Source organism: Equus caballus, chromosome 10 (genome assembly GCF_041296265.1).
Source record: "Equus caballus isolate H_3958 breed thoroughbred chromosome 10, TB-T2T, whole genome shotgun sequence".
Lineage (NCBI taxonomy): Eukaryota > Metazoa > Chordata > Mammalia > Perissodactyla > Equidae > Equus > Equus caballus.
In genome coordinates, this window is record NC_091693.1 from 83,925,628 (window position 1) to 83,945,003 (window position 19,376).

The 19,376-nt window shown below is 39.4% G+C and overlaps 1 protein-coding gene across 18 annotated transcripts in view; it reads left to right on the forward strand.

Moving 5' to 3' along the window:
- The window catches only part of L3MBTL3 (L3MBTL histone methyl-lysine binding protein 3), a 112,494-nt gene that overhangs the window by 64,646 nt on the left and 28,472 nt on the right, over positions 1-19,376 (forward strand). For all 18 annotated transcript variants that reach the window (XM_070223805.1, XM_023651059.2, XM_005596919.4 and 15 more), the window contains 3 exons: positions 6,714-6,828; positions 8,245-8,347; positions 17,498-17,647. In XM_070223805.1, the coding sequence (XP_070079906.1) occupies positions 6,714-6,828; positions 8,245-8,347; positions 17,498-17,647 (368 nt within the window). The remainder of the gene's footprint in view (positions 1-6,713; positions 6,829-8,244; positions 8,348-17,497; positions 17,648-19,376) is intronic.

A 19,376-nucleotide genomic window follows, 5' to 3' on the forward strand; every position in this document is an offset into this window, starting at 1 on the left:
TTTCAGGAACACATAGTACTTTTGTAATAAAAAAAAAAATTAGATTAACTCTCCGATTTTACATGTCAGAAAATTTTGGCCCAGAGGGGTCAAATACTCTGAAGGTGGATGGTTAGTTAGTTAATGGGAAAAGTTTAGACTAGAATCCAGCTCTTTTGGCTTCTGGCTGAATGCTCTTTCTAGTACAACATCCTGGTCAATCTTTAACACCCAAAAAAGAGCTGGCTAGGAGGTGAATAGTTGAGCATCATCCTTTTATAATGACTGGAATGAATTTCATAGCTCAAGGTGAACCACTGAGCACAGATCTGTGTGTTTCTGAAGTCCTCAAAAGGTTGGTAAGTGGGCAATGACTCTGTTTCAGGATTCATCAGAGACTTCTAAGACTATAGGAAGCTTTCAACAGTAGGAGTTTTCTAATAATGTGGGAGATGATGTAGCAAGAATGCTTATTTTTCTTTTTTAGGAAGGAATAGAGAGAGAAAGTACTGACTATCATTAGAGTATCTTAATATTTTAAGTTTCTCAGGCATTAAATCAACTTTTAAGTTAAATAAAAACTTTTTAAATTACATAATATATAATGTGTCACACCTTGAGTTATTACACTTAAAAATTTTAAAACTTTCATGTATTTCATTACATGCTGTTGACGAAAAACGACTAGAAAGTTTTTCCTCTCGTCTTCAGTTTTTGGTGACAGCTGGAAGGTAATACAGTCCTGCCCCCGTCCCACCCCTTTCCCAGCTCTAGCTTCCAAAGGCAAGAACACTCAACTTTTTAGCTGTTGCTTATGACATTTTCTCTCTGATTTTCTAAAACAATAGCTGTATTCTGCTATTTCTCAATCCATCCCTTTTCGATATGGTTTATTTCGTCCTTCCTGTTACGATAGTTCAGGATCTAGGCCTCCCGCATTCTTTCCTTCCCCATAGCCTTTCAGGAGTTAGTTCACATTGCTTTTCTTTTTTTCTTGCCCTTCCATGTTCATTTTATCATGAGGAAGTGAACCTTGTTCCCTGCTGAACAAACTCATCTTTTTTTAAATGACATTTTGTTTTTCCTGGAGTCAGTAATTTCTTTGCATTTTGCTTTTTAAATTTTGTTCTTACTGTTGTATTTTTATAAATGCTCCAATAAATCTGACGTGTCTTTCCATCAAAAGCTCAAGTGTATTTTTAAGCCTTGTCTGGATCTTTTTTTTTTCCCTGAACTCGTTTTCCCACAGCTTCACCGCCACCTACTCTAATCCGGGTGGTTATCCTCTAAGTCTGGTACAGCCCTTTCATCCCGAGACTTCCCTTTGCTGGCAGCCTATGTCATATTTCATTTTTCCTGAATCGCATACTTAGGTTTTCTTAGTGTACTCTTCCCTTGCTGAAACCCGTCTTTTTGTAACTAAGAAAGAGTGTATGAGAAGCATATTTTTTGACTCCTTGCATGTCTGAAAATGTCCCTGTACTCATCTTTCATTTGATTCACACTGTGACTAGGTGAGAACCATTTCCCATTAGGAAATTTTTTTAAATGCTAGTTATCTTTATTGAGGGCACATTGGTTTATAACATTATATAAATTTCAGGTGTACATCATTATATTTTGACTCTGTATAGACTACGTCGTGTTCACCACCAAAAGTCTAATTGCCACCCATCACCGTACATCCTCCCAAGTTAAAAGCGTTCCTCTGCTATCTTCTCACACCGGATGTTGGTTTTTAGACATCTGAGGCCATTCGGATTCCTTCAGTCTGGGGGATGTGCCTCTTCTCTCTGGAAGCTCTCGGGACCGGCTCTCTATCACTGAGGTTCTGATGTGTGTGATGTCGTCTTGGTGAGAGGGTCTTTTTTCATCTCTCTACAGGGTACTCAAGCCCTTTCACTCTGGAGTCTCATGTCCTTCAACTTTTAGAAATGTCCTGATGTTATTGCTGTGATGACTTCCTCCTCTCTGCTCTTTTCTGGAAGTGTTGTTACTCTGGTATTAAACCTCTTGGATTGACTCTCTGATTTTCCTCTATTTTCTTTCTTGTTGTGCTTCTCTGGTTTTTTTTTTTATTCTACTTCCTTAGAGATAGCAACTCTATTTTCCAAACCTTATATTGCGTTTTTAATTACATGTATGATTTTTTAATTTTCAAGAGTTTTTTCTTATTTTCTAGTCTTCTCCCCTCCCCCTTTTTAAATGGCATCCTCTTTTTATTTCCCAGAGCAATGATGTTTCTTATCTGAGGATACTGGTGACAGTTCTTGTTCTGTTCTCTGCTTGTTTCCTCTAAATTTCCCGCTCAGTTAATTAGTTTGGCCTCTGCTTTCATATTAGAGGCTGTCCGCAAATGTCAGGTCCTTGGCTGGCTATTCACATTAACAAAAAGGTGCTCAAAATTACCTGCTTTTGTGCGTGGGTGGGACTTACTGACTGGTGGGCTTCACTGTGAGATAAGAAAGCAAAGAGCCGGCTTTTCACAGGGGGATCCCCATTTGCCAGCATCTGGGTCCTTTCTCTGAGCCTTTCAATTTCTGCAAGTTCCTGCGGGGGGCCGGGCGAACCTGGTGGCCGCTGTGCGGGACCGGGAGAAGGACCACGTTAGAGGATGCACACCCTCACTTAGTCCCTGTGCTTTCTGTCCAGTCCATCACCACGTTGCTTTTGTCCTGGACGGCAGAGCTTCCGTGATTGTATGATTTAGAACATAAACCTCTAGACTTTTGCAAGGTTGTTGAAGGTGCAGTTACTTTGGTGGGTGGATGAGGGAGTCGGCCGAGGGGCCTTACCACTCCACATTCAGACTTTGAGTCAACGCTACCATTTTTCTGACCTCCTCACCTCCTGCCTCCAGATTGAGCCCTTCTTGGTTCTGCACAGTGAACCATTTCACGCTGGTCCCTCACTCCTTCTCTAGGCATCTGGATTGCAACCCACCCACTCTCTCCAGTAGATCCCAACTCCTTCCCCGAATTTTGCCCTCTACACACATCGTTGTCACTTCTCACCTATCACCTACTTTCCCTCTCCATTTGTCCTTTTGAGTTTATATCTTTTCAAACATAACTTTAATTTCAGAAGAGAGCAGAAATAAGCACCTGGGTCTAAAATGTGTTTTACTGAGTTACCTTTCACATGAACAGAAAATCCATCCAAATCACTTTTTTTAAAGAAATAGTGTGCTTTCTAAAAATACTATGTCTCAATCTTGAAATTATTAATAATGTGTATTAAGTTTTTATAAAGGGTCCAAATTATACTTCTAGGTGAGGAAAGTATCCAATTTCCTAAACTATAATTTTAAATATGTGCAAGTTACTTCATCCGTACTGCACTTTGATCTGTAATCGTCTGTTTTCTTTAGAGTTTTAATTAAATTCAGCATCATTGCCGAGTTGCTTTTATATGTAATTGTATTTATAGTGGAACATTCCTGTTATAAATATTTTGTATTTCTTTTTTGTGTTTGTAAAATGTTTAAATATTTCATGTTGTGTGTGTTTATATGTCTTCTTCTCTTGCTGCTCTTTGTGAGGCATTTGATTTTGTTTCAAAATAATACCCAGCAAGAGTGAGACTATCAGTTAACATTAATGGAGTTTCTGATTTTTCGTTTGTTTTAAACTTCTTCATGTACCAGAGACTGAATTAGTAAAAGTTACAAAAGTTGAAAGAACTATACAAGCTTAATAAAATTGTTTCATCTGGGCTTTCAGAGTGAGACTATTAGGGTTAATATTAATTTTTGCATATATTATTAATTTTGACATAATTTCAGATAATAGTTTCTAAGTATATTTGCTACTTATCAGAGAATTTTATTGTTACTGCTGTTCATAATTATCTAAACTAAATTTTATCTCTGAAATTTAACCCTTAAACTACTAAAATCCTCCAGATTGCCTGCCAACCTAGTTTGTAGGAGGTGTTACCTTTATCTACGCTAAGGTATGTTATTCCTAGAAAGGTGACTTTTCATTGCCAAACCGAAACGAAAGTTTTGATGAAAACTAGGAAAGGGTCTGGTATCACCAGATTTAGTAGCTCCAATGTAAACATTCTTAATAGTATATGTGAGGAAAATTAAAAAGGAACCTTTTATTTATGATAACATCAAGATTTTCAGAGACTATCGCTGTAGGAATGATGTCCTCTTTAGTGTCAATGGGTCTCAACTCTGAGCGCACACAAGAGTTGCTCAGTCCAGTGAACAGCATGTGTGTGCACAGCACCCACGCCCTTATGGGTTCAGAGCCTCCTGGAGTGGGCTCACCCCTCCCCTCCCCGCTCTTTTTCAGTATTCACCAGTAATTCTGGTGTGTATCCAGGGTGGCGAACCATTTACTTGTTAAGACTGAGTTTGTTTGCTATGGGAATACAGCTGAATCTTGTAAAACTTAGTAGTTTATTTACAACAGATGAGAGCATGAGTTATCTGAATATTGATTCCGGTGTAGAAGAAATTGAAGCTAGGAATAAGCAAGATTGGAAAACATTAGAGTTTCATATTCCTAGTAAAATAGAGTAATCACTTGATGGTTAGTTGATCATCAGAAATGTTTTAAACTTACTATAACACTCTAAATTATGGCGGCTCCTTTATTGGTAGCATTGATATTTTCAGAAAATTATCACGAATATCATTCTCAAGATTGATTGAACATTATGTTTGGTCAGAGGAAAGAAGTGTTGTTTTGAGTTAAACAACTTTAAGTGCTGCTTTTATATTCAGTATCTGTGAATGATGCATTTTACTTGGGATCCTTGAATTTTAGGCTTGGTATCCCTCCTAACTAGCTGTGGTGTTATCCTTTTTAACATAGGATCCATGATTTCTTCCCGGTGTGGAATTCTATGAGTTTTGATTTTAGGATTAATTGAATTCTAAGCTTGAGAAAATGGATTTATTGCAAATTATTTTGAACCCGTATACATGTACTTTAACAACTTTGTATTATTCGATCGTATAAATACACCATAATTTATTTAACCAGTCTTCTGATGGTGGACTCTCTGGTTGTTTTCTGCTACAATGAGTCAAGTTATTGAGATTATCAGGTCAAAGGTGATGCATTTAAAGTCTTGATTATTATTGCCAAGTAACTCTCCAGAAATATCTCACCTATTAATACTCCTATCAATGGTCTATGAGACCATTCATTTATTCTCAGACTCACCAGCTCTAGGAATCACCTGAATGGAGCATTTTTGGCAGGTTGAAAGTCGAGGAATTGCATCTTGTGGTTTTAATTTGTGTTTTTTTGTTATAAGTGAAATTGTCTTTTCATATGTTTACTAACTATTTATATTTGTTTTCTTGTTTATGAGCTATTTGTATCTGTTTTCCATATTTCTATTGGATTTTTCATCTTTTTATATTGCTATATTATGCTTTTATGAGTTAAGGAACAGAGTGCATTGTGATGTGTAACAAATGTGTTTTTCGGGTTTCTTGTGAGTGTTCCATCTTGCTTGCAGTCATATATGCCATTCTGAAGATTTGAATTTTGGTGTAGTCAAATTGAGCAGTCTTTTCTTTATGGCTTTTGAGTTTGATGTCTTACTTACAAAGACTGTCCAACTCTCAAGTTATAAATACATTCACTCAAGCATTCTTTTAGAGCTTTTATTGTTCAGTTTTTGTTTTTTGTGTTTTTTTGCAAGGAAGATTGGCCCTGAGCTAACACCTGTTGCCAGTCTTCCTCTTTTTCCTTGAGGAGGATTGTTCTGAGCTAACATCTGTGCCAGTCTTCCTCCGTTTGGTGTGTGGGACGCTGCCACAGCATAGCTTGATGAACAGCACGTAGGTCTGCCCCCAGGATCCAAACCTGTGAACCCTGGGCCGCTGAAGCAGAGCACGTGAACTTAACCACTACGCCACTGGGCTAGCCCCTGTTGTTCAGTTTTTAACGTTTGAATATTTTATCCATCTGGCATCTGTTGACTTCTTAGGAGTGAGAGATGCATAGACTTTAAAAAGGAAGTCTAGCCGGCAAACTTGATTTAAAATAATATACATAGCATTTTAGTATATCCTTTCATTCTAAAAGATAAAAAATATGTAATATTTAAAAGATACGTGGCTGATCCTCAGTGAACGTGCCTAAAAGATCAACTGCCTTTTACACGGTGGCCAATAAGGATGGTAGCACTTATCACTCTGTGAAACCTCTTTGAGGGATATCATTTATGAGAAAAAAATATTTTAAAATGCATTTGATGGAGGAGTACTTTGTAAACTGAGTATATTTGTGGTAGGGCATTTAATTTTTTTAAAAGTCTTTATTTAGCATGCTTCTAGGAGACTTGACATTTATGTGAAAGGTCCTCCTGTCACTCCATTCTCCCTTCCCATCCTCCCTGCCTTCCCTGAGTTATTCATTACTTCAGTAATATTTATTGGGTGTTTGGTGTTGCTCATATGAGAATGTTAGGTACTCAAATTGCTTGTAGTATTGGGAGATTTATGTAACATATCTGTAGAGGTATTGCCCAAAAATTACCTTTGGCAAGACATTTACTGATGGTTAGATAATATGTTGTAGGTAGTTCAAAAGTGCCTTTTCTCCTACTGTGAATGAAGTGACTTCAATAGTTGAAACAGCTTATTTGGTATTAAATCTACCATATAAGATAGAAGAGAATGCAAATGGTTACTTTGGGCAGAACTTTTGCTATAAGAATGTCTGTGGCGTGAATTATCCTGTGAATTTCCTTTTGTTATCCAGGTTCACTTTGATGGCTGGAATAGTTGCTATGATTACTGGATAGATGCAGATTCTCCTGATATTCACCCCGTGGGCTGGTGTTCAAAGACCGGGCATCCTCTTCAGCCTCCTTTGAGTAAGAGACACAAGGATAACTTGGATACGCGTTTCCATCTTGTGTAGCATGCTTAATATTTTCTTTTCACTACTCTTCTTGTTCTACTTCTCTCTCTACTGTATATTTCTCCTCTATGTAATCCTGATTCCTTTTACTACATTTTTAATTAACTGGAGGTCAAAAATATATAAAAAGGAAAAAATTTGTCTGAAAAAGAATACATAAACATTCTTTTATTTAGAAGTGATCATCACCTTTTAAAATTAGTACTGAATTTTTGGAAGACAATTTGTCAGACTATCAAAATGTAATGTATCAATGTCAATATCGTAATAGTGATTTTCTACTTTAGTTTTGCAAAATATTTTTTGGTGATTTTATACTATAGTTTTGCAAAATATTTTATTTTATACTGTAGTTTTGCAAAATATATTTGGGGGAGAAGCTGGCAAAGCATACAAGGGCTCTCCCTCTGTATTATTATTTACAACTGCATGTGAATCTACAGTTAACTGAATAAAAATCTCAGTTAAAAAGGTACACTGAGAACTTGAGATACCCAATCGCAATTTTGGAGGAATAAATACATTGTAGAAAAAAATGTAGGAAATACAATAAATTATTGTCAGGTTTCTAAAAAAATGTAGTATGCCTTCCCCATCTCGTGGCTTCACTTCTGGATGCCCCATGCAGACTGAATAAGGGCACAGAAATGCACCAAGTTAATATTTGTTACAGTATATTTAAACTAGTAAACCTTGGAAACAAATACTGGTTAAATAATGACGTTGTACTCGTACCACAGATACTGTGCAACAGTCATAAAGAATATTACTTCTGAGATGGAAAGATTTAGTAGACATGAAGTTAAAGACCAAAGAAGACTATTTCAAAATAGTACACATCTGTGTTGTCCCTTTTACATGGCAAAAAAACAAGCCAAAAAATTGGTACATACATATATATAAATTGTAGATTTATATGAGAATGCTTAGAACAACGTCTCGGAGGGTATGAAAGGTAGGGCATGTACCCTAAAGGGGATGCGTTACTGTTCTGTGTTCTGGTGTGTTCTTCGAAGTTTTCACAGTGTGAGAGTGTTCATACAGTAATTATGTTATTTACTTGATGAAAATTGTTTAGAATCTTCTCATTAATTCATATTTAGGTCTCTCTGGAATTTGTGACATTTTGAAAGAGGGTTCGATCCAAGTTTACCATTTCACTATGAAGATAAATAGTGTGAACAAAATCGTAGGGGGAAATCTTCACAAGTAAAGACTTTTAAGATATTTTTAATTTTTATCGGCTCTATTTTTCTATTTGTATGTGTTGATTTGAAAATTGGCTTTTGTTTACCTATCCTGATCCAGACATTTGACTCTTATAGCCTTAACTTTTTGCCCTTTCTTTCTTTCTTTTGCTTTCTAATAGGCCAATTAGAATTAATGGAAGCTTCGGAACACGGTGGATGCTCGACCCCAGGATGTAAAGGGATTGGCCATTTTAAGCGAGCGAGACACCTGGGCCCTCACAGGTATGTGGTGCTGCCCCTCACCTGGGAATTCCTTATGTGGCCTGTCACACGTATGTAGAAGAAGATGATTTCCAGGTGTACTAAGAAGATGTGAACTAATTTTAAATTCAGATCCATGTGAAGTGTAGTTACCATGGCGATCATATAAAAGTGAAGAATATATCTGTAGTTAAATCTTCCTGGGAGAAAACGCATTCACAGTTTAAAATAGATTTACTCTAGCTATTCTACTTTTCTTGGCAACCTGACTAGATTTATAGATAGCTGTCTTCTGCAGTAATCATGTTGGTGGACCATTAGTAATGGTAAGAGGACAGGCCCTGTTCGACGTATTTGTTTGGTAAATTATTCTATGATTGGGTAACTCAATTTGAATAATGAGAGGTGAGTTCTTGTACATTAGCAGAAAAGATCACAAAAAGCACAAATATAAATAGTCAAACATGAGAATACCTTGGTCAAAGAAAGTGTTTTTCTCTTACACCTAAGTAACCTAAAAAAGAAAGCAAATTTATACATTTGCAATTTGGTGTATTGATTTTGAGTTCTTTGTGGACATTTAAAAATATTATTGAAATAGTAAGAAATTCTTGTGATTTAACTGGGGTTTTTAAAGAACAAAAGCATCACTTATTTAGGTATATATATTAAGATGGTAATTTGTCAGTATATGTTCTCACTGCCTGCTAATTGGATTGCCAGTAAGAAAAATGATTCTCTCTCTATCTAGTTTGCATAGGTTGTGAATTGAGGTCTTTAAAAACTCTGAAGATTGCGCTACCTCTTCCTCTAAGAGTTCATAGGAATTGTAAAATTGGTGTGATTATTTTCATCTTTGTATAGTTTCCTCTTTCATCTCTGCAGCCTCAAATGCTGCTTACCTTCCTTTTGCAACATTCCTCCCAAATTTTTATGGGGTTTGGTATATTCCAGAGTAAAAGGTCTGAGCATAGACAGGATGATTATTCTGTTTGCAAATCCTCATTTAAAAATCCTTTTCATTGTTTGACTGCAAACCAAGTTATGTGATTAATTTAAACTGAGTTGAGAATGCTGCATCTTAGAAGTAATTCAGTATTGCTGAGTGAAGTCAGCTGGATGATTTTTCAGACATTTAATAAGTCTGAATGCCAGAAATAACTCATTAGCATGCTAAATTTTCATTCCATATTCATAAATTCTTTCATTCAGTAAATGTTTTTGAGCAGCAGGTTTTTTTTCAATAGTAACTAACATTTGTTGAACATTTATTTACTGTATGCGAGGTCTCGCTCTAATTGTTTTGTATGTATTGGATAACCTTCAAAACGACCCTGTAATAGAGAACTATTATTTTCTCCCAGTTTTTGATGAGGCCGCTGTGGCCCTGAGGTTTACTAAGTTGCCTGCCAGCAGGTGAGGGGGGAGCAAGAATGGCACCCAGTCCAGCTCAAGGGTCTGTGCTCTTGACCACTCTCTCTCAAGGTACCACTCGTTAATTGGTCACAGACCCAACCTTTGAAGAACTCTGGTACTAATGGAACTATAAAAGCTGTATGTAACTTAATTAAAATATAAAATACAGGGGCTGGCCCCATGGTGTAGCAGTTAAGTTCACGTGCTCCACTTTGGCAGCCAGGGTTCACCAGTTTGGATCCTGGGTGTGGACCTACGTACCGCTTATCAAGCCATGCTGTGGCAGGCGACCCACATATAAAGTAGAGGAAGATGGGCACACATGTTAGCTCAGGGCCAGTCTTCCTCAGCAAAAAGAGGAGGGTTGGTGGCAGATGTTAGCTCAGGGCTTATATTCCTCAAAAAACAGAACAAAACAAACAAACTATATATATATATATATATATATGTGTGTGTGTGTGTGTGTAAAATACAAATAGTAACTGCTATTGAAACTTTGACACAAGTGCCTTTCTATTGTACAACCCCAAGGTGTTCATTGAAATAAAGGCAATGTGCTCAAATTGTGAGGGAAAAGAACAAAGAAATTTTAAAAGTGGATGAATACTGACATTATGTTGTTGGGTACAATTGAAAATTAAAAAAATTTTTTGTTCTTCTTCTGGGAAGAAGACCCACCTTATAGCAATGTCCATAGTTCTTTCCAGAAGGGTTTTAGGTCTGAACAGAGTGGTTAGCCTGTGACAGCAAGGTCTGTGGTGACAGTCCTGTCCCCTGCCTGATGGCACCAGCCGCTCAGCAGGACCTTCTTTCCCCAAGTGCACCGTGGACCCCAAAGGGTCCCTCACCTGGGCCACAACCATTTCACAAAATTTCAGTGATTATCTTTGGAGCATTTCTTCAGAGATACAGTGTTGTATTTGCTAAAAGAGGGGAGAAATCCTGGGGAGAATCATAAAAGATTTTATGGAGAAATGCAGTAAAGAATCTTTCATTGTCATTGGAACCATAGTAGAGAATTACTCATTTTTCTGGAATGAGAGAGGAAGAAGTAGACCTTATGGCTTAAAAGACATGCACTGATAAGGAAGTTGTGTTCATTTCCTTGTCGCATACAGGCCATAACTGGCAGATCTGTACATAAGTCTGGGGCACAGTTTGTTGACTAGAGCCTCAGGAAGGAGGAAGGCAATTTGGAGACCTAGTGAGCAGTGTCAGCTATAGCCCGAGTCCTGTCGTCCCTTCTTCTCAGCCTTTCTACTGGCTTTTCTTAATCTCCCTGACTATGCTGTTCTATTTACAACACTCAAAGCTCTCTATCTGGCAGGATATTAATCCTTAGCAGGCACAGCCTGTTTTTCATTTCATTAGTAGACTTGTGGAGTAGCTGCTGCTACATGGATATTCTTTGAAAGGTTCATTTCACTGGCACTTATTTTTGTCCTTGCTGAGAATGCTGTGTTTAGGAAAACATAATGAGAAAACTCTCTTTGGATTAATTTACTGAGAAACTGCCTAAATCAAAACGTGCATTCTTTGCTTAGATAACAAGAAAAGTTGCTCTTTTAGCAAGAATAATCAATTTTATGAACACATAAGCAGAAGCCCATGTTTTGACTAGCAGTTGTTGTTAGCTTCTCTGAAAATTGCAATAGTTGAATTTGCTCTAAGAAGTGTTAGAAATAAAGCATGCCTCTCAACAATGAAATTTGAGACTGTGATGTTTTAAAACACTGAATTATAAGTGATCAGTGAGTGAGTCAGATGTGGAGATGGTAATTCTCATCTCCAGGGATATTCGGTAGCCAGGTTGCTTAATTCTTTCCCTCTGGCAAAGGAGCCTTAAAATGGGTGGTGTCACGGTGTTTCCCTTTTTGGATTCATTCAGTTGGCCTACTGAGAGGTCAAAGAATGGGAGGAGATTAAAGGAGAACTAAAGTTAGGTAAAAGTAGATATTCTTCATATCTGGTGTCTTCAGAAGTAAATCTTTTCTATGTAAGATTTAATGTTGGAGAAATTAAACCAGAAAAGAAAAAATAATTCAGAGTATTTCCAAAAGTCTCTAAAGGATATTTACAAAGTCTGTGGAAAGTTTTAAAAGTTAGTAACCGAATTCACCCCTGCAAACTATAAACATCATATTAATTCAACATCCATCCATCCATCCGTTGAACAGACACTAATTGAGCAGCTGCTTTGTGCCGGATCCGGGGTTGGGTGATGGGCGTTACAGAGCAGAGGCCATACTTCTAAGAAGGCCAGTCTGGTGTGAAGAGATTTTCATAGCATGAATAGAGTAGCACTCGGAGAGAGGTCTCAGCTTTTCCTGAGAGCAGCAGAGAACCTTCATAAATGGGGTGGATTATGGAGTTTTTAATGCTGCTTATTTTTGCTGATGATCTTTTACACAGTAGGGGTTGGGGTTACTCTTCTTCATGTATTCGTGTATTGGTGACTTCCCGTGTTCCAGGCACTGTTTTGGGACCGACGTGTGTTATCACGCTGAATCCTCCAGCAGCTCCATGCATCAGGCACTGTTCTAATCTACGGTTTACAGATGAGGGAACAGAGGCTTGGTGTGGTTCAGGAAGTGTCCAGCATCAGATAGGGGCAGAACCAGGATTCAGTCCAGTCTCTGCTCATAACTGCTGGGCTCTCATGCAGAGCACATCGGCCTAGAGAGCCTGCCCCGTGTGTTTTTTAAGTTTTTGTCACGACAGAGTGTGAGAATGGTTATGTGATCACTTAGAAAACTGAAGATGTTACCTAGTTGTTTAAATAAATGTATGTACAATTAAAAGAGTTTTCAAGATGGCAGTAGGGAGCAGTGAACAAGACTGTCCTTCCACCTTTCCTAATCAGCTGGACCAGTCTTTCCTGGGAAAACCCTCTGTAGACGGCCCGGTGGGCAGGTATTTGTGTGTATAGGGCCGATATGGAATAACTTGCTAATAGAACAGGGTGCACCGTAATAAGTCCTTACGGTGGAGAGCCGTGTAATCCTGTGTGAGTCCCTTCCTCTGCTCTCTGAGGAATTGTGTGATGGTAGAGAGTTGTGTGTATATGTGTACACGTGTGTGCCCATGACCAAATGCACACGTGTTGTGTGGTATGACACACATGACTTCTGTTTTCTCACTAGAAACTCTGTACATGAGAAACTAGAGATGATTATAAGCCTAACAGGAACCCAGTCTCTCCAGAGAACTTTGATCAGCTCTGGTGGGTTTATGAAGTTATTGACTTAAAACTGCATACGAACTTTATAAACTGAAAAATGAGGGACTTGGTAAAGAGAGGTTAGGTCTTGGCTCAGTAGATATTAGCTGTGTGACAGCAGCATCTTGCTAGAAGATGGCTCTCTCAGATTTAATTGTCATGGATTAAGGATAAGGAAATTCTTTGCTATTGGAACGTACTATTTACCGATACAGTGTAACATTGAGGAGACAGCCCAAGTTCATGATCTAATTCCACCAAGAACTGACTGAGTGACACTAAGCTAGTTCCCTTTTTTAAGCTTCAGTTTCCACATCTGTAAAACAAGTGTTAGAGTAGGAGCGACTTCCCAGGTTTGAGAGAATTAAATGAGGCAATGAAGGTAAAGCTAAACTTAGCGTGAGTGATGCGCCCGATCATGGTGATTATTGTCATCACCCTCATTTTACAGATGAGGAAGCTCAGACTCCAAGGTGGTGCTTGCTCGTTACTAAGTAGTGGAGAAGGCAGCAGAGCACATTGAGAACCAGCTTCCTGACTCCTGTCGGGGCCTTGCCCCGTCCCTCTGTATGCGAGCCGTTACTCATCACTCAGGCACGCTCCATTTCCATTTTGTGGCATCCCCTTTTTTTATCACCTCCTGCCCCCAGAACCAGCTGGCTTTCCTCTCTGCCCCATAGTAGGTGTGAGAACGGGTGGTGTGTAAGCCCATTTGACTGTCCTCGAGGTTCAGAAGAAGAGAGGGTATTAGCTGATCGTCATGGGGCTTCCTTGGTAGAACATCTTGGCCCATTGTAAATCCTGCTTGAAGGGTGTGATGGTTTCCCCTACTTCAGGTTGAGAGATTGAAATTCCTCTCTGGCCCTGGCAAATCCACAAACAGCGCATCTCCTTCTGGTCAGCTGTCTTGCCTCTCTGTGAGCTGGCCCGGTTGGTATATGGTGGTCTTAGAGAGATATCGTCTTCCTTCACTTACTCAACAAGTGGATCAAGGCGCTGCCCTCGTAGCTCTTATATTAAAGACTTCTAATCTGGAGCTGTTTACTGTCCGCTGTAGTTAGGGACCTGGCCCATCCAGGGATCCCGGAAGTCTTCCCCATGTGGGCGTGGTGGGTGGGTTGGGGACAGGACTCTTCATTTTCGTTACTTTCTTCATATCTGACAAACCTCCAAGGTAAATGGACAGTCAGTTCTTCAGTAATCGTGTGTAAGCCAGGTGTTCAACTATAAGTTACACGTACGATGGTTGCAGTATTCTAGGAACAGCAGCCTACTGTTTGTAGAAACCAAGAAATTATATTTAGATTTTTTTTCCTGCTGTCACAAAATGCAAGTAGATAAATTTGCAATTGAAATACATAATAGGAGGAAGAAAGAATAGAATAGAGCCAAAGATGACTAAGATCTGAGGCTTCGTTCGTGTATTTGCTTTGTCAGAAACAAAGAATTAAGAATAGCGGGAGGAGCTAGTTGTGTTTTTATCTTTTTCTGTGTGTGTGGGGGGGAGTTCATTGAAGATGATGAATTTGGTTTTAAACATGTTTATTAGGAGGCAGCCCTAGGACATTTGTATTTTGCCTGAAATCGAGGTAAGTGTTAGGCAGGGCTCTGCCTCCCTTCAGGGAGCTGCGGGGAGTAAGGCCTCTCCGCTCCCTCAGGACAGTGTCGGTTATGATGTGGACAGGCAGATGCTGCCGACTGGGCCTTCCCCCGGAGGAGTGATGCGAGGCAGGTCAGCCTTCGCGTTTCAGCCTCCGTGAGACTGGTGGCTGGGTGGGGCGCAGAGGCTGAGGGTCTGAGAAGAGGGGCAGGTGTGGCAGCCCCAGCAGCACCCCCATCCTATGCAGACCGTTTCTGGGGGAGAGTGCTGGGGCTCCCTTGCTTGCTGCCCAAGCCTGACTGTCCAGCCTTCCTCCAGAGCTGTCTGATGCCCTTGCAGTAAGTTTATTTCGGCTAAGTTAGGCTGAATCGGTTCTTGTTACTTGCATCCGCGAATATGATTGGTACAAATACCCCATGAAGGATTCCATGAAGCACCAGGAGGGTTATTGTTCAAAAGAGACATGGTGGTTGGAGAGGATTTTCCTTCATATCATTACTGAACGAGTAAAATGCAATGAAATGGTATGCCCATTTGGAATAAGGTGAATAAAATGGTATACTCCTTCACTGAGCTACCTCATTGCCGTGTGACCGTGGGCAAGCAGCGTCTCTACCTGGATGTCCCATAAACATTCCACAATTCCTGACATTGTCCCTGAATCTACTTCCTTCCAGTCATTCTCATTTCAGGGGGGAAAAGAAAAAGAATGCATCCCTGTTACCACCCAGTTCTTCAAGCCAAAAACCTGAAGGCCGTTCTTAAATCCTTCCTTTATGCTGTTTCCCGTCTCCTGTCCATCCACAGCTCCCCTTGGAGGCACTGCAGAAGATACCATAACTGTCCTCTTTATCTCTGTTTCAGCCCCATAAATCCAAGTCACCGTCATATCTTCACTCTTACATAACTTCTTTTGCTCCAATTCCATCCCCTCAAAATCTTCTCTCCACAAAGCATCCTGAGTGATTGTTTTAAATTGTAATCAAACCATATCATGCCCTTATTTGGAGGTCCTCTGGTGGCTTCAGATGGAACCTAAGCTAAACATAGGAACTGGCCACTGTGGCCCACCAGGCCCTACACAGTGCCTCCCGGCCTGTTTCTGGTTGGTCTCCTTTGGCTCACTGCGCTCTAGCATTGCTGGTCATTGCCTCAAACATGCCATGCTGTCCCTGTATTTGCTCTATGCTCCCATTCCCTAGAATGCTATTCCCCTGTGTTGACAGTGGGCTTCTTCTGGACCTTGACAGCACTGCTCAACGCTGCTGCCTCAGGGAGGCCCTTCCTTGCCACCTGTCGTAGACCCACGTTCTCTCTCATGTCTACTCCATGGCGGTTGTCGCTGTGTGAAGTTGTCTTATTTGTCTACTTGGGTGATTGCATCTCTCCCTAGAATATCGGCTCTGTGAGAGCAGAGATCTTGTCTTTTCATCTTCTACTGTTTCCAATGCCTAGAAAGAGAATTAGCACATAATAGATACTTGACAAATACTTGTTGAACAAATGAATGGAATAATGAAAGACTGAAGTTAGCTCATCATTTTAAGCCTTCGTTTGTCATGCGAGAAGCCTTTCTCGCAGGTTGTTGTGACGATTGAGTCGGATACTCGGATACTGCAGATACTGCGTGCAAAGCTCTTAGCACAGTGCTGGCTACATAGTAACTGCCCCATAAACATTACTACTGCTTATTGTTTGTGTTATTGTTGTTGGGTTAACATTGTATACATTTATGTCAACACATGATCAATTGTTATTTACTTTCTTTTTTTTTGCATACATAGCTCTATAGAATAGCATGTGGTTAAAGAAAATAAAGATTGTATTTTTGCTTACAAGATATCTGTGATAAATTGTATAGGCTATTATCAGAATCACTTGAGCCCATTTTCAGACTCTTCCCTCCTTCTCCTGCGAGGATTTGTGAGATCCTCCTGGTGGAGGGAGACATGCAGTGTTTAAAACTTTTCCTGGGTGGTTATCGACATTCCCACTATCACCTAAACTGAGGAAAAGAACATGTAAGACACTAATATAATCTACCTCAGGTCCAAAGGATTTCCAGATTTAAGGAGGCTTCCTAAAATCAGAGGGGCAAGATAGGCAGCGAGTTGGAGGGGTTGGTTGTGTTTTGGGAGCCTGAGATAAAGAGGTTGCCCAGATGTTCTGGAGACTGGAAAGCTGAGGCCCGGGCACAGGAGTGTACTCACTTAATGTTGAATTAACAATTAGTGACCTAGATTTCCTTTGCTTGGATAACAGGAATGATCCCCAAATGGGACCTGAGAAACCAACCAGTGATCACCCATGGAAGGGAAGTGAGCCAGCTGGGTCATTATCCAAGTTGGCATCTGGTCTCTTTTCATATACGGACAGGATTAACTACAGGTTGATATGTGTATCTTCTAGGACAGCAGGTGTACATCAGGACCTGGAGATAGGCGCATGGGGGAGCTCCTTCCTTTGGAGGGCAGAAGCTGTTATAAAGGAAACTAAACAGCATGTGATGACACTGGGCCTGGCGGATCACTTTAGGAAGCAGAGTCGCTCCATCCATCCATCAGTTTCTGGCCCACCTCCGCCATCAACCCTCCCATGATGTCTTAAGCATTTCTCTCTTGTGCTGAGTGTCGCCACAGATGTGCACAGGCTCTGCCCTCAAATGATACAGAGGGAATCCTTCAGTGACCATTGGTCACTTCCAAAGATTTCATCAGATTGCTTCTAAAACTCTAATATGAAGACATATTTTCTATCAGAATATACTTAAATTATGTCTTAACATATTTCATACTGCATTTAATCATACACATATATAAATATATATAACATATTCAGTTAAATTTTGAAATTTTGTATTCTGTAGCCTGTCATTATAATTGGAAGGAGTATGTTCTAATGGGAATGTTCTTTTCTTTTTCTTTTAATCCTTCAGTGCTGCCAACTGTCCATATTCAGAAATCAATTTGAATAAAGACCGAATTTTTCCAGACCGCCTAAGTGGTGAGATGCCCCCGGCGAATCCATCGTTTCCGAGAAATAAAAGGACAGACACAAATGAAATCTCTTCATCTCCTGAAATCAGGTAATTAAAGTGATAACCATAGTGTTGTTTAGACTGGTTGAAAGAGGTTTTCTATCTTAGATATTTTGTGTTCTATGCGAATGTTTTCTTCTATGTTATTGAAAATGCATCTGCTTTAATGTGAAATGATGGTGAGGCTCAGTACTTGGACTTTAAAAAAATTAAGCAGAGGTTTTATAAAAGCGTATCCAGATTAGGCAAAATTTCTTCTTGTTCATCTTATAGTTGAACTCACTTGGTTTTAGAAGTCTGGAAATGCCAGTCATTTTACTTCATGCCAGTTCCTATTTCTGACAGAACTGATCGATATTTATATAGAGCCATCCTTTCTAAGGAAGAAGGCAGATGCCTTGTGAAGACTGGATATTATGTCTTTTTAGTGCTCTTGATTGCCAAGTACTTGCATCTACATTGTGTCATGTAATTCTGAAGATATTAGTTGCACTCTAAGCTCACTCATTGAGTTTTGATTTCACGTGTAGAGCTGAGTGGGAATGTTTTAACCTCAGTGGATTATTAAGTAAAGAACTGAGTTTTGTTTGATATATCTTTAAGTAAATGGTCTGTGCCCTTAGATTAACTGAGGATCCTACTAAAAGAAAGGTAGAGGAGTAGGAGGATGGTCCTAGTGCTTAGGTTTTGGGGGTTTCTCTTATGGAGTATTTTAAAACCTAATGCAACGTAGTTCTTTTTTTTATTTTAACATTTTATAACTTCATTCTTATAGTTGACCCGGGTGGACATTTGAATTAATAAATCTGACACTAAATGCACAGCAGTGTTGTTGGAGTAATGGCATTTCAAGTATCCACATCCTTATAGAGAAGGGATTTTGCCCTGTGGATGGAGGGAGCTGTAACTGCTTTAGTTATTAACAACAGTGATGATTGTTTTTATCCTTAAAACCTGACTGAGGTAACCTAAACTGATTTACCCAACCCAGCACTCTAAAACAAGGGCATATTATTTGAGAAAATTTACTTTAACACAAATCGAAGTACTAATTCACGTAGTCACATTACAGATACAGAGTTCACTGACTCACAGGTGGTTAAGGCTACCTAGAGTTTGGATTTCAGAAGCCAAGGTATTGTTTAAAATATCAGCGTAATACTCCCAAGGGCCAGCAGGTCCTTCTCACAGGCCTCTCTCTAACCATCTGGGCCCCAGCCGTAGGGCCAGTCTCACCACAGAAAGAGGTGGTCCATGTGGACGATTTCTTGGGATCCTTTTTACCTTGAAATCCGTGTAAGAAAAGAATAACTTCTATAGTGGATCTAACCATTCCAGTGATGTGTCTCCTGTGAGGGTGTGGTCCTGTTTCTTCATGTCGTCAAGATTAAGGGGACAATCTCAGACATTTTCAGTTTTCTGTAGTAACCCATCACACATTTCATATCTAAATATTTTTATATTATGTAGATTTTTAGCATATACCATCTTTTGAGTCAGTGAATTCGGACCTGCCGTGACTTCTGTGTGAATTAACACTTAGATTTATTTGTATTAAAGTTAAGTTTCTTCAAGTGACATGCCTTCGTTTTTGGTGCCAGGCTTTGGTAAATGAATGTTCATGATTTCAGAGACTTTATTCCGATTTCTTCTTGTCTTCCTCTTTCCAGATTTGCTATTTTTATTTTGTGTATTTATTTACTTTTCCTTTACTCATCTATGGCTAGAAGTAAGCTGAGAGATTTGGTTAGTTATATGTAGTCCGAGGAAACATGCG